The 15,471-nt window shown below is 42.9% G+C and overlaps 1 protein-coding gene across 1 annotated transcript in view; it reads right to left on the reverse strand.

The window, feature by feature from the left end:
* Positions 1-843: 843 nt before the first annotated feature.
* CYB5A (cytochrome b5 type A) overlaps positions 844-15,471 on the reverse strand; it is a 36,335-nt gene continuing 21,707 nt past the window's right edge. The window contains exons 2-5 of the mRNA XM_011288127.4: positions 9,718-9,846; positions 7,561-7,590; positions 2,944-2,978; positions 844-1,217 (exon numbers count right to left, since the gene is read on the reverse strand). Coding sequence (XP_011286429.1) covers positions 1,136-1,217; positions 2,944-2,978; positions 7,561-7,590; positions 9,718-9,846 — 276 coding nt within the window. The 3' untranslated portion in view covers positions 844-1,135. The remainder of the gene's footprint in view (positions 1,218-2,943; positions 2,979-7,560; positions 7,591-9,717; positions 9,847-15,471) is intronic.

A 15,471-nucleotide genomic window follows, 5' to 3' on the forward strand; every position in this document is an offset into this window, starting at 1 on the left:
GCTCATCAGCACCAGCTAACTTTCTTCAAAACTCAGGTTCCAAATGTCCCATATCTCTTTCAAATTTTGTTTTTGCAAAGGAGGGAATGAACATTTTCTTACGTGAGCACATTAACATTTTTGGCCTCTGAATGAGTAGTTTTTTTAAACTTTAGAACCTATACGACTGTGAACCTCTTCGGAATATTTTCAGTCTGTGAGAAGGGAGGGCTAAAATGTCCTCTCATGGTTCACAGGTTTTATTGTTTACAGTTCACAGGTTTCTTTCTTTTAATCAAAGACAAGATGGTCTCTTTTTTATAGGTCCTATAAGCTACCTTCTCTTTATCATCTGTTTCAAGTAGAATCATTAGAAATCTTACACTTTGGGAGTGCCTGGGTGGTTCAGTCGCTCAGTCAGTTAGGGGTCTGGCTTCAGCTCAGGTCACGATCTCACAGTCCCTGAGTTCAAGCCCCGCATGGGGCTCTGTGCTGACAGCTCAGAAGCTAGAGCCTGCTTTGAATTCTATGTCTCCCTCTGTCTGCCCCTCCCCCACTTGCACTCTCTCCTCTCTCTCTCTCTCTCTCTCAAAAATAAACATTAAAAAACTTAAAAGAAAAAAGAAATCTTTCATTTTTTAGACCTTCCTAATTCCCTCGAAAGGGAAACTCTGCTGGAAGAGGCAGAACTGGTTGTTCAGTGAGATAAGGAGGAGGACAAGGAGAGATCCAAGGACATTCCCTTCCTCACACCATAGGGACAACTTGGGTCTGAATGACCAGTGCATTAAATGACTCTGCTGAATAATCAGATTCTAAACGTTAAAGACAATTATGTACCAAATAGACAGACAAACGTGGTGGTATATTTTAAAAGCCAGATATATTTTTAAACGATCATGCCTACAATAAGTAAATTACGTAGTGATGGAACATCAAAAAAAAGTTGATGAACAAAAAGGCACATTCTAAGAGTTCAAGAGGAGAAAGAACAGAAGAGTTCCTTTTGGTTTGGTTCTAGGGTAAGAGAAAAGAGAAACAGGTGTACTAAAATTATATCTCAGGTGAAGGTTTCTGTCAGCTGAAGCAATTAACATTGGCGTCTTTCTCCCTGGTCCAAAGCAGTCTTTTCTTTCATTGACTTCTGAGAGTGTGTTTAATCTTCCTTTGTGTAGAGATGATACATCAGGGCTACCACCAGGGCTGAGATGGCGGGGATCACCCAGTTGGTCCACCAGCTGGAAAGAAATGGCAATGATGCTTGTATGGTGCTCGATACACAGGACTCAAAACCTCTGCTCTTCTGATTACCATGAAAACCACTGTGGCGTGTTTTTATTACCTCCCTAACGTACCTGGATGAAAAGCCAACTAACTCGTTAAAAGTGACATGAGCACATCACATGCCCTAATATACCAGCACCTGCTCGGCTTTATAAGAAAATGAACGGCCCCACCCCTGTTCTACTTAAATCTATTTCTATAAACTTATACAAAGAGCTATGAACCACTCACTCCCCCAATAGGTGCTACTGATAACAGTGACTTATCTAAGGACACGAACTCTGAGTTACAGATCACAAGTTCATAAAAGCAAATATTCCTTACAGGTTTTATTCTACTCACATACACTAAGAATCTAAAACAGTACTAAACCGAGAACCAGAAAATCAAGTTTCTCATTTTGGCAGAGGCATCAACAGGTCTATAACCGGGAGAACAGCACATCTCCTCGACTGTGAAGTTAAGGACTTTGAACCACAGGATGATTAAGGTTGCTATGTCCACCACAACTTTCCATTCTCCGACTCTGTTCTGAAAATCTAATCTGTACAAATGCACAATAGATTTAACGCAGGAAGAAACGGCACGCCCAAACGACTTCATCTGTGGTCCACAGGTGTAAACCCAGAAAACTCCCTAACTTACACACTGTTTCAGTCCTGGTGCAAAGAACTTCTGATCTACTATAAATGGCAGATGACAGATCAAATCAGGGACAAAGCTAGGATGATCTTCAATTTAGATATGAACCTTTAATTACTTAGAAAACAAAATATACAGCTTGTAGAATGTGAATTAAGCCAGACAATCGCCTATGAAGACATATATTTTCTGGCATAAACTTTCTACCCTGTAAAACTTCACACATCAACCCATACAAAGATGGAGTTCATTAACAAGATTTAACCTGCACAAGGGTTACAAATGCAATTTTCATCTTGGTGGGCTTTTCAGTTTTCATTTAGAAGGAAACTGACCTGCCCATGAAACATAGGATGAAGTGAGTACTAACCACTGCCTGAAGGCAGGTAATGTACTAGAACACCGACAGAGACTGGGACGGTTACATTTGACAGGGTGAAAGAATAAATAAGCATAAATGTGTGGCTTTGAGCTTGGGGCCAAATATCTCTAGCTACCAGATACACAGATACATATAGTCCCAATTACACAAGTCAATATGCTAGAACTGCCAAAAATGTCAATACAACGTTGGACTATACCACAGAAATCCAGTCCCTAGAATAAGGGACTCATGTTACACTTGGAAGAACACTGAACCATGCCTAGAGAGACCTATTATGCTAAAACCGGATCACATACTGAATGAGAAAGGAAAGAGATGTTTGCCTGGAGAGTAAAAGATTGTGCTGGCCACAGGACTACCGTGGAGAAAAGGAGACCCATTTGTTCAGTCTGTCCTATAGGGTAGATATGGCCAGAGGGTGAGATTCGGGGTTGTTCTGAAGAGGGTCCCGAGTCTGAGCTGACAGCTGAGGAGGGAGGTGTCCTGAGTCATGTGGGTGCCAAGTGGGGACAATCCTGGGATGTCCACTGAAGGGGGGGGGGGCACAGTGGACGCCTGCACCTCAAATGGGGGAGGGTCCCATAATCCCACTCTGACTCTATGAGCCTTCTGATCACAATTACTTTAAAAGAAAACTACCATGTATCACGTACCTGGAATTAGAATCAACAGTAGTAATGAGAGTCTCCTGAAACACGAGAGAAAAAGTAAACATAAAGGGAACATCTAAACATTTATTCAATTGACTAAGAACTTCTTTTATAAGTAGGTCACAGTATTTTACTCAGTACATTCTTCCAAACACATTGAAAGGGAAAATTAACTTCATAAACTTTTCACTAAAATGCCCAATTTCACCATTTTTTCAGAAGGAAAAAAATTTTAAGAATCATCTGTATGTAAATTACTTACAAACATAACCTAGATAATTTGAAAGAAAATGTTAAAAATAGCCTATATATAAAATATCCTGTACACAGTACACATCTGAATACTTTAATGGAGAAACTGAAAACAGATTATCATGTACACATACACATAACCCCACCACTACCTTCAGGAAGAGCAGTTTAATTTTTTAAAAGCACTGATGAAACATTCAATAAAAAACATTAGTTATTTCATTCAAATTTTATATGAAGTAAAGTCACCCAAACTGTATTAAAAGACATGTCAAGCAAAAAGAGAGAAGTAAAAACAGTCATTTAAATTACAACATTCTGGGGGCACCTGGCTGGCACAGTTAAGTGTCTGGCTTGATTCCAGCTCAAGTCAAGATCTCAGGGTCATGAGATCAAGCCCCCAGTCAGGCTCTGCGCTGACAGTACAGAGCCTGCTTGGGATTTTCTGTCTCTCCCTCTCTCTCTGCCCCTCCCCAACTTGTGTGTGCACACTCTCTCTCAAAATAAATAAGTAAACTTAAGAAAATAATTAAATTAATTAATTGTAACACTGTGGACCACCACCTTTCCTGGACTCCAACTCTGACAAGACGGCTCTAAAAAGATACCGGAGGCCTTAGGGACTGGTCTCTCACACCGTCACTAGCCAAGAGCCCTCTGAAAATAAGGACGCCCTGTGCGTGTGCTGGGGTCTTTCACAGTTGCAGCCTAATTTACCTTCCAGAACTTTCTGAGAGAAGTTCTTCTTGTCGGTACCATGAAAGTGAACTAATTTTGGCTCTGGAACAATACATACTTCCCCAAACAGCTGAATAACTAAGGCCTAAGAAAAAATAAACTGTTCTGGGCTTGAAAACTTAAGAAGCATTCTTTTGAAATTTCACACCAGCAGAAGTATTAGTGCCTCAAAGGAAGGTAAGTAAGGCAGCTTCCTCAGAGAGTTCATCTCCGCAGTTTCCCAAAGCACAAGACAAGCCAGTAGTAGCAAAACAATCAGCAGTCTGCAGTGAGGCAAAGCGACACACAGCAGGGCGCATTAGAGAAACCCCATGAAAAGGCAGAAAACTTTTAGGGAAGGGCAAGCAAAACAGTTAGGAGACCCACAAACCTGGAAACATGGCCTTTAAGATTCCTGACACAATAGGAGGGAAAAAAATAAGTCATTTAAAAAGGAAACGTCACACATCTATTATCTCTTTAAGCAATGTTAAATCTTAGCGACTACACAAAGTATTCATAACGACGGCAAGGCTTTTCAAATTTTGTATATATGAATAAAATTAACAAGCATTACCAGAAGTCAGTGGACTATGCGAAATTATTATTCAGCGATTAGAAGACACAATGAGTTGTGAAAACCAGAGTGCAACGGTTCGTTAAAGGTAAAATATTACTGTCACAATAGAAAGTTAAGCCCGGAAGAGTAAAACAGAACGCGACCACAGATCTGTTATTTGCTTACACCAAGTACACGCATTTTACCAAACATGCTGACAACCCTATGGAAACTAGGCTGGCCTGTCCTCACTCTCTGAACACTACCCTGAGCGCTCATGCTAAAACAAAAACTCTTAGGGTGTTTGATCCTCTGAAGAGCTGTACTTTGGGGCGCCTGGGTGGCTCAGTCGGTTGAGCGTCCGACTTCGGCTCAGGTCATGATCTCACGGTCTGTGGGTTCGAGCCCCGCGTCGGGCTCTGTGCTGACATCTCAGAGCCTGGAGCCTGTTTCAGATTCTGTGTCTCCCTCTTTCTCTGACCCTCCCCTGTTCATGCTCTCTCTCTCTCTCTCTCTCTGTCTCAAAAATAAATAAATGTTAAAAAAAAAAAATTAAAAAAAAAAAAGAGCTGTACTTTAAGAGATTATATATATTTCCAAGTGTTTATTTTCTGTTAGGCTCTTAACCCAGAGGTGCCTGGGAGTTACAGCAAAAGTCTGAATTATCACTTACCACCGTGCTGGAAAAGGAAACTGAAACAGTCTTGTCGATCCAGTGGTCTGAGGGGCCTAAGCTGGGTTTCTATGTGTAACTAACAAATACATCAAGACCAACAGGCAGAAAAGACTATGGCTTTTATTATAGGCTCTGCCACCTGCTCACTCCATGACCTTGAGGAGTTCAACTTCACATAGAAAGGTCAATAATTCAACCAGTGCAAGAGAAGCTCTATCTAAAATAATGCAAAGCGCCTCGGGTCTTTGTAAATCAAAGTCCTCTCATTTATACATTCATCTTCCTTAGCCTAGTCCCTAACTGGAAGGCTTTCCTAACCCATGCCTTTCCCGTGCAGAGCCCACAAGAAGCTTCAAGAAACCGCACCTGCCAAGCTGGAGATGGGTGCTAGCCATGGTTCTGCAGCGTGTGACCTTAGACAAGGCCAACGCTCGGAACAAGGTCTGAGCTTCACTGTTCTCACCCTCCCTGGAAGGTCTCTGGATCCCACAGGGTCATCACAAGAACCAAATAAGGTCATTTAAACAGCAACGATTTGAAAACCACAACCAAGAAAAGGTATTGACACTCCTGACATCCTCCGTGTAAGCAAATGTGATAGGTACAAATTTGTTCAGAAACATGTCATTTCTGTCTACCAATATCTTACTTTGGTAACTAAACACCACGTTTTCCTCTGGGCGGGTTCAAACTAGTCAACTTTGTTGCATCTTATTTTACAATTCAACTAGATATTTTAAACAGGCAACGCTGAAAAAATTCAGAGCACAGCTTACATTGATCAGCCTGCAGAGACAGACAGATGGTTACACAGAGACACAACAACAGAAATATCTAAGGACTCTCGCCTGGCAAACTAGAAGCCCCAGAAAGAAAAATCCAGAAATGTGGTCACAAATTTTCCTTCACTGCATCTGCCTGTGGCCTCTAAGGAAGAGGGCAAGTTCTCGGCCGCTTCCTCCACTTCTGCTGATAGAGGCAATGTCATGTGTGTTCTCAGAGAGGAAAGAGTCTGTCTTCCAGAAATGCGGCAGCGCGGTAGGGGACCCGCTGACCACCTCAGCCCTGATTTCTGTCTCTGGGCATCATGGTTTGGGATACGGCTGGATCTACATTGAATCTAACTTGATATAATGAGCCTCATCAAACCTTTGTTTTATTATAGCTGAATGATTTGCCCCGAGATTATTAACATACTGAACACCTAACAGGAAAAAAAAAAATGTATTTGTTCCCTGAGAGACTGTGGAGAAAAAGCAAAAACCACATGCATCACAGGATTTCACCTGCCCCAAACAAAAGTAGCCCCCCAAAAGCTGCTAATGCCGTATGAATGAACAGCAGGGACTGTTACAGAGGCAGCAACTGTTACAGAGGCAATTCAAATTCTGAAGTCCATTTCTTATCTTCCCAAGGTATTCAGATCACCAACATTGAACTTAAGCCTTTGGAACAGGGAAAGAAGAGAATATAAATGAAGGTGCTGCGTAGGAAACAGCACGATGCAAGACTTTTATTGTACTACCGGGGGTATAAAGGTAAGCATGGCCTTCATGCTCTATTGGATTCACTGCTTGGATTTTGCTATAGATTAAAGACAACGTCTTGTCAACAGCAGCTGGTTCTTCACACAAGCCCCATGGAGTTCCACTGTTGTCCTTTAGTAAAAGCAAGAGCAGAAACCAAAATGGAAAAACTATCCTTTGTTTCTGTGGCTTAAGCAAAACTTTCCTACAGATCCTTTAATTACAGGCCAGCAACCATCCTGTCTGCTCGTACTTGTCAGGGATTCTGGTTGTTGGCATCAGTTCTTACTATGGGTTTACCTTCAGAGGTGTGAGATCATCAGCTCAGAGAGAAGGGCTAGTGAACCAGGACATAAAACTAGTGTCCCTAGAACTGTTTTCCTTTCCTAAGGAAAAATGCCCCCAAAAGTTATTATTTAATTTGACTAACCTTAAATCCATGCAACCAATGTTTATTTTACACCTACTATGTGCCCCGGGGACACAGAGATGACGACGACACGGGTAGTGTTCTGCAAGGTTCAAGTACTAAGATCTGTCCTCAGTCAGACTTTACGCTCTCTGAAAATCAGGTTTGTGTCAAATCTTTCAGGTTAGAAGCACAGTGCTACTTATAAAAAGAAGCTCTTGAAGAGGTAGCTACTGACATTCATGAGGAAAAAATTACGTATTGAGGGTCTTACGAAGAGAACACACAAGCTGTTCTAATGAAACACAATGGCTGATCCACACATGAAGTATTTTCCTGAGCCAACAGGTTACATATTCATCTAACCTAGAGAGACCTATGCTGGCCTCCAATATGTAAAAGACCTCTGTCCTCCAGTTTGACAGACATTAAATACAGTGGAGACACATACGGTCCTGAGACGCTGAGATGATACACTTACCGAAGGTTTGATTATCTTTGATCTGTCATCCTGCAAAGGAAAAAAAAAAAGCACATGATGGAATGAAAGAAAGTTTACGAAAGCACCATGTCCAAAGCACTCGCTTTTACTGAGATGTTTTAAAAAACCTTACTCTTCAGTAATTATTAGCAATTTATATTCATCTACCTAGGTTGTTATTCACATAGTTTGATCCATCTGAGTTGACTGCTAAAATTAACAACTGATTAAGTGATTAATTTTCAATCTAGAGTTCCAAGGTTTAGAATATCATCCATGATAATCCTATTTCTATGTTGATGCGTATATATATTAGACTTGGATTTTGATCTTCAATTCAGAGAGCAGCTGGGATCTAATTAGATTCTTCTCTTCTATCCTCTGAAATGAGTCTGTGTGTGTGTGTGTGTGTGTGTGTGTGTGTGTGTGTGTGTGTGTGTAATTCTGTGTGATATCCTTAGTGAATTCCTGCAATCTCCCAGTTGCAGGGCTGTAATTTTCTTAAACCTCTGGTTGAGGGAGTCCAAATTAAGGGGCATCTAAAGGTGACCACAGAGGAGCCCAGTAGGCAGGTGAGGCAGAAATGCTGTAGTCACAGCCTGAAAACCCACCTGCTCTAAACCCACAAGTTTTGGAAAGGAAAGAATCAAACATTTTAAGGGAAGTCTCTCCAGTTACCAGGAAAGTGCCGCACTTTGATGAAGTGTGAAGATGAAGATGATAAAAACAGGTGGATGAATAAACTCCCGGGATAAGTGAGGGACACTTTCAGAGCACCACCTCCTGCCACCAAACAGCAAACAAAAAACCCCACCTCTCCCTTCAACTGAAATTGCTCTACAGCACATTTCTGATCTTCAGGCTTTCCATAAAAAGCCTACTTTAAGCTTTCCTTCATCCCTGATCGTCGTAAGAAATGTCAATCAACAAAACTTTTCATATGGGTTTTCATCTGTCAGGGGTCTCTCAGAGTGCCTGCTTGGGCTAGGGCCACACGCCCATGCTGCTTGTTAGCCTGCTTCTCACAGAGCCTCAGCCCCCTCTGGTTGGCTCCTGGTGAGGCAGCATGAGCTGAGAAGCAGACTGGGGACCGTGCTGAGAGACCCCAGTGCTCTCCAGAGGTGAGAACAGCTGAACGCAGCGTGTAGGATCCTCTGCCTGCTTGGAGAACGACACTGCTTCTTCCCAAGTGTTCAGCCGCATTCAGATTAGCCGAGTTTCACATGCTCATTTGAAAGTGCCACAGAAGGGCCTAAACTCATATTACCCTTCTAGGTTTATATAAAAGCTGAAGTAGGCCAACATTTTGCCAAAGTCAGTCCATGGACTGACACCAAAGGTAACATTCTCAAAGTTCTGGGGTAAAGTGAGAAAAAAAGAGGAGAACGTGTTGGTTTTATACAAGGTAGAGTGCACTCATTTAACAGAGGTGGGTTAAAATTTTTTTTTAATTTTCTTAGAATTAAAATATCCTCAGACTAATGAAAGTAGAAGGGAGTTTGTTAAGTAAAATACTTTACTCAAAAAAACAAAAACTAAAACAAAAAAACCCATGGTGGATCAATGACCCCCACTTTCTAAAATCTGCTGCTCCAAGGGGCTCCTGGGTGGCTCAGTCGGTTGGGCATCCGACTACAGCTCAGGTCATGATCTCACAGTTCGTGAGTTAAAGCCCCGCGTCAGGCTCTGTGCTGACAGCTCGGAGGCTGGAGCCTGCTTCAGATTCTGTGTCTCCCTTACTCTCTGCCCCTGCCCTACTAACGCTCTGTCTCTGTCTCTCAAAAACGAATAGACGAATAGACGTTAAATAAATAAATAGATAGTAGATAGGTAGGTGGGTGGGTAGGTAGGTAGGTAGGTAGGTAAATCAATCAATCAATCAATCAATCAATCAATCTGCTGCTCTGAGAGACACTTCATAGTCTGAGAGGCGCCATGGCCTTGGGGTAGAGAGTCCTGACTCCAAGTGCCAGTGAGAACTAAGCCAGGGAAATACAAAGAAATTTCCAGCTGATTTACGACAAGAATGGTGTTCTAAAATCAGGAGGAACTGTTTTTGCTTTACTCCTTTGATTTCGTAGCATGCAAGTCTACTGTTTTGAGCAAGGTCAACTCACAACCTTAAAGAAAAGGAAAGGCCCCCAAGAAGGTACTTACCGGATGAAGCTCTCCAATGATGTACGTTTTGGACAATTCTCTAGCATCTGTAGAGTGCCCGACATCCTCAAAGTTTTCAGTAGCATCCCCTCCAGCTTGTTCCCTTAGCACTTCTTCTCCACCAGGATGCTGTTTGAAGGATATACAAAAAAAAAAAATACGTTTTTTCCAAGCAAATGAGTTAAAAGGAAGTGGTCAGTTTATTTAACCAAATAGGCTACTTTAGAAGTCATAGATGACCATGTGTGAGTACAACTCATCCATAATGTGGGTGAAAACAGTATACTCTTTTGTATTGAATTTCCTTCTTGGACATACAGAAAAATCTTTCTCCAATAGTCAAGATGTCCATTTCCCCAGGTATTCATATGGCAATACACACATTAGACACATATTTTTAATCCTTTGGGAATGTCTTCTTTGCTTTTCCAGAAAGCTCGCAAAATTGTTCTTCTTAATCTTTACCCAACCTAATTTTAATTCAGTCCTATATCCTGACCTTTGATTTCTTCGGTCTAAGTGTAGACTTATGCTACTACTCCTTAGATGATTAACTGTGTGATAATTCATCTTCAAAAAGCACCCCGTCTGCCCACCAGGCACAGGCAGAGGATAGCCTGTTGGACAGGCAAGCACATCCCCTGCCTCTCGTAGAACTTTCTAGGAGAAAGTTAAAGGAAAGCAAGCAGGTGCACCAGTGACTTGCTCAAGCTGCTGCCAGAGGGACAGATTACTTTTGGGGACTGCGGAGACAAGGAAGAAAGAGTAGCACTCTACGTGGGGGTCAGGAAGAAGACCTCTGTGGAACGGAAGCATTTCAGTGCCCTTAGTTAGGTGCTTCAAATGGTAACAAAGAAAGGATGGTCACAAAGCAGCAAGGGGACTGACAAGAGCGGCCAAGGCACAAACACAGATGAAGTCCAGAGATCTTCAGGCAAGGAAAGGAGTTCTCATTCAAGTCAAAAGAAAGAACTTGGTTATTAGCATCCTAAATACTTTCATCGGGAAAAAAGTCTTCTTAAATTGAGCCTCAGTATTACCTTAGTTCAAATTTACCCCACCTTTAAGCAAATCATCTATAAGTACGTGTCCAATAACTAAACAACTCTCCTTTGCATAACTGACTGCACTCTGTTCTTAATTTCTCCCAGTGACGGAAAACATAGAGGTACATGACAAAGAAGGGTAGATGATTACTCTGTTCTCAAATCCATTTCTCCTCCTACTTTGTTTAAATATATCTACTGCTACAGAAATCTACCAGTTTTCTTTTCCTCTCCTATTGTAAAAGTTATCCATCTACATTATAGAAAAAATCACCCAATCACGTATGGTCTTGCCATCTCAATAGGGCTGGATATACATACAAGTATATGTGTGAATAATTTTTACAAGAAAACCGTGATCATTACCTTATGCATACTGTTTTGTTAGGTAAAAAGCAGATTACAATACATGGTACTGAGAGCATTGCCTAGTGGTTACTTACTACTACTATGTAAACTTAGGAAAATAATGGTATTTATCTCATAGTTTTTGATGATTAAACATGTTGATATATGTGCCTAGCACGTAACATACAACCAATGAGCATTACCCAGCATTTTTATGAAATATTTTCCCAATGTCATCAAGCATCTTTCCTCAACATGACTTTTCCAACAGCTACGTAATACTACATACCGCAGGAATTTCCAAACTTATTTAAATGTCTTCTACTGGGGGCACAGATCAGAAGTCCACTTTAAACAAACATGAGGGGCGCCTGGGTGGCTCAGTCAGTTAAGCGTCCGACTTTGGCTCAGGTCATGATCTTGCGGTCCATGAGATCGAGCCCCGTGTCGGGCTCTGTGCTGACCGCTCAGAACCTGGAGCCTGTTTCAGATTCTGTGTCTCCCTCTCTCTCTGACCCTCCCCCATTCGTGCTCTGTCTCTCTCTGTCTCAAAAATAAATAAATGTTAAAAAATAATAATAATAAAAATAAGCAAACATGAGAAGCCACACCAGGGGTACGGGCAGCTGACTGGCTCACTCTGAGAGCCAATCCGAAGCTTCCTGATGTACCTCCAAGGCTGTGGCAATGGAAACCATGGTCTGTTGATTCTGTAACAATCTGTTTAATACTGGACATGGACTGAGGAGTACAGAAGCAAAACACGAGAGATATAAAATGACTAATTTAGCTCAGCACCCACAAATTATGTAAGTTCACACAGTATTCTTTCCATGTGGGTGGCTGAACTCATGAGTTCCTTAACTTTTGGTTCCTGTTAAGGGTGTGTGAATACAGACAAATCTCCCAGAACGGACCCACTACTTTCCGGTTATGACCTATTATCTTCAAAGGAAATTTGCACATGAGATTGAAAACACAGACTGGCCTTTAATAAAGCATCATAAAACTAAACAAGTTTTTAAAATAGAGAATCCTGGGGCATCTGGGTGGCTCGATTTCAGCTCAGGTCATGATCCCGAGGTCGTGGGATCGAGCCCCACGTCAGATTCCACGCTGAGCACTGGAGCCTGCTTAAGATATTCTCTCTCTCTCTCTCTCTCTCTCTCTTTCTCTCACTCACTCTCTCTTCGCACCCTCACCCCTCCCTGGCTCACTCACACAAACTCTTAGAGCAACACAACAGTCCTCACCCAAAAAAAAAGGGCAAGTTCTCAACTTAATTTCTGACCAAGCAAGGAAACAGGAGAGTATGTCTCTCCATGTACATAAGCGTGCATCTAGCTATGATTTAAGCTCTGCCTAAACCATCTCTGTGAGGTAGTTTTTTCAGGGGGAAAAAAAAAGTAAAACATCTTGGGTTCCACTGGTTCCACTGACCACTATTTAAGAAAAATTATAGCATCAACAAACTGACACTAAAATACCTTTGACCTTACTCTTAAGGATTTTTTAAACAGTAAACAAAAACAGAACAAAAAACTGACTGGGTGACTCAGTCAAGCATCCACCTCTTGGTTTCAGCTCAGGTCGTAAGCTCAGGGTTCATGAGTTCGAGCCCCACATCAGGCTCTGCACTGAAAGCATGAAGTCTGCTTGGGATTCTGTCTCCCTCTCTCTGTCCCTCCCCTACTTGCTTTCTCTCTCTCTCTCAAAATAAATAAACCTTAAAAAAAGTTTAAAAGTTGATTTTTTTTAATGTTTATTTTTGAGAGAGAAACCGAGCACAAGCAGGGGAGGGAGAGAGAGAGAAGAGGGAGACAAACAATCTGAAACAGGCTCCAGACTCCCAGCTGTCAGCACAGAGCCCAACCCCGGGCTCAAACCCACAAACCCATGGGATCATGACCTGAGCCGAAGTCAGAGGCTTAACCGACTGAGCCACCCAGATGCCCCAAAAGTTGATTTTTTTTTAAACAAAACAACTCAAGTCTTGATAAGACAGCAAAAGATACAGGACTGGCTCATTATAATATCAAATATTTTCCTTGAAACATATTTATGATGTGGGGAAGAGACACAGAGACACACACTTTGTAAAGTAAATCAAGTCTAATCACGACGGTTTGAAACTTGGTGATTCACCGTGTCACTCTCTTCACTCGTGAGCAGATTCACGCTGCAGTCTTTTTTTTTTAATTTTTTTTAATGTTTATTTATTTCTGAGACAGAGAGAAACGGAACATGAGTGGGGGAGGGGCAGAGAGAGAGGGAGACACAGAATCCGAAGCCGGCTCCAGGCTCCGAGCTGTCAGCACAGAGCCCGACGCAGGGCTCGACCTCACAGACTGTGAGATCATGACCTGAGCCGAAGTCGGAGCTCAACCAACTGAGCCACCCAGGTGCCCCCACGCTGCAGTCTTAATACACACACATCTCACTGAACACATCTCATTTTAAGACTGTCAGCATTCTTAAGAGACAGACCTGGGGACACTGGCATTGGTGCCATCTTGGTTACTCCCAGGGATGGTGTACAACTATAGTTTCTGCCCAGAAACCCTGAGAAAACTTACTGCTATCTGTTAGGCAGCTTCTAGAACTGGAGAGTGACTCAAAGAAAAGGCAAGGCTTCAAAAGAGGTAAACAGTAGAATTAACAGGTGATGAAAATTATCTGAAGATTTTCTGAAAGATTTACAGAAAAGACCGAAGTACCTAGTCACACACGCAGGCAAGATTAGAGGTAACAAAAGAGGTGAGGCTCTCCTGAAGACTGAGCCAAGCACTGGTGAATTCTGTAACAAAAGTCTGTCCTCAGAAAGCAGCACTCACTGGGGCTCCCACTCATCCCACCATGTGGTGGCAGTCAGCAGCCCAAAGAGAGAGGGATGGGAGGGAACACCAGGGGTGACAGTAAGGAGGACACAGGAAGGACAGAACTGGGTGCAGCTATGGAAAAGTCGGCCATTTCCACCGGAGCTGTGTCCTTCTGACATAAAGTCTCCCATTTTGCCAGAGGAAGATCTCTTTTTCCACTTGCAATATTACGTGCCAAAGTCAATTCACTCAACAAACACACAACAAATGTCTCTATGCGACAGACACCAGACATGGGGAGCAGAGAAGGTCCCAGCTCCTGCCTGGGGAATTTATAAACTAATAGGGACCTCACAGGAATAACCCGCAACTGTACCACTGCAGGTGAAAATCAATGTTCTGAGACAAAAGAGCACACCGCCATGAAGAATACAGCAGGGACTCAGGAGTGGCTCCCCTGAGCTAAGATACAAAGCAGGAGTCAGGGTCAAGGAGGGGCAGAGACAGAGGGGTGAAGTGTCCCATGGGGGAGGGAACACAGTGAGCTCTGCGGCAGGGAGAGGCTGGCTCCGGGGAGGGCAGGCCACACAGGGCTCTAGATCTTTCTCCTGCAAGTGATGAGAAGCCATTGAGAAGATCTAAGAAGGGAAGGTGACAAAAGCAGAATTTTTTTTTTTTTTAAATATAACCATAGTTTTAAAAATATAACCTAGTCTTCAGAGTGAACAACAGGTAGAAGGGCAGGAGAGGATTCAGGAGGGCAATTCGCCAAGGCCAATACAGTAATCTAGCGAGAGACAGCCTACGGAAGGCTGGTAGCAGCCAGGGACACGAACAGGTGTAGAAGACACAGAACGCGAGAGAGGAAGGACGTCTCGGTGGAATGACGACGGTGGATGAGAGACAAGATGCAACGCGAGGACACAGATTTGGGGCTTGCAAAATCGAATGAATGGACGTTGACGCCAACCACCGGGAACGGGAACCCTGGAGGCAGACCAGCTTCGGTGGGCAGGCTGGTTCCATCAGTGCCTCTGCGCACTCACCGTGTCCACATGCCTGGTGAGCCAGTCACCCCCTTGTCTGCCTCTGCAAAATCTCCACCACACAAGTTATCCAAATACACATTGCTCTCACGGCATATGAAACCCCAGGTACAAACCAGGGAATACCCATAAAATAACTGGAACTAGCTTTTGCTCTTGGCATCTATAGTTGAAGGGTTATTTATAGGAAAATAGATTTGAAAAGATAAAAGACTGGCACAGCCATAATTCAGAAGACATTAACGGCCAGAGTCCCACCCCACTCCCAAGGACACTTTCCAGGAAGTCAAGGTGAACTTCCATGGCGTCGACAGTAACACTGGCAACCAGGGCCTGAAATTACAGGACTCTCTACGGCTCACGGCATAAAAGCCCTCAGCAAACGTGGCACGGTGGATCTCTTCATGAAATGCTGGCTTCTCGTGGCTGCTGGGACAGCGGGACCCCTGGCTTCACCCCCACTGGCCACTACTTTCTAATCTCTTCATCTCCAAG

The sequence above is a fragment of the Felis catus genome, chromosome D3 (genome assembly GCF_018350175.1).
Source record: "Felis catus isolate Fca126 chromosome D3, F.catus_Fca126_mat1.0, whole genome shotgun sequence".
In the NCBI taxonomy this organism is placed as follows: domain Eukaryota; kingdom Metazoa; phylum Chordata; class Mammalia; order Carnivora; family Felidae; genus Felis; species Felis catus.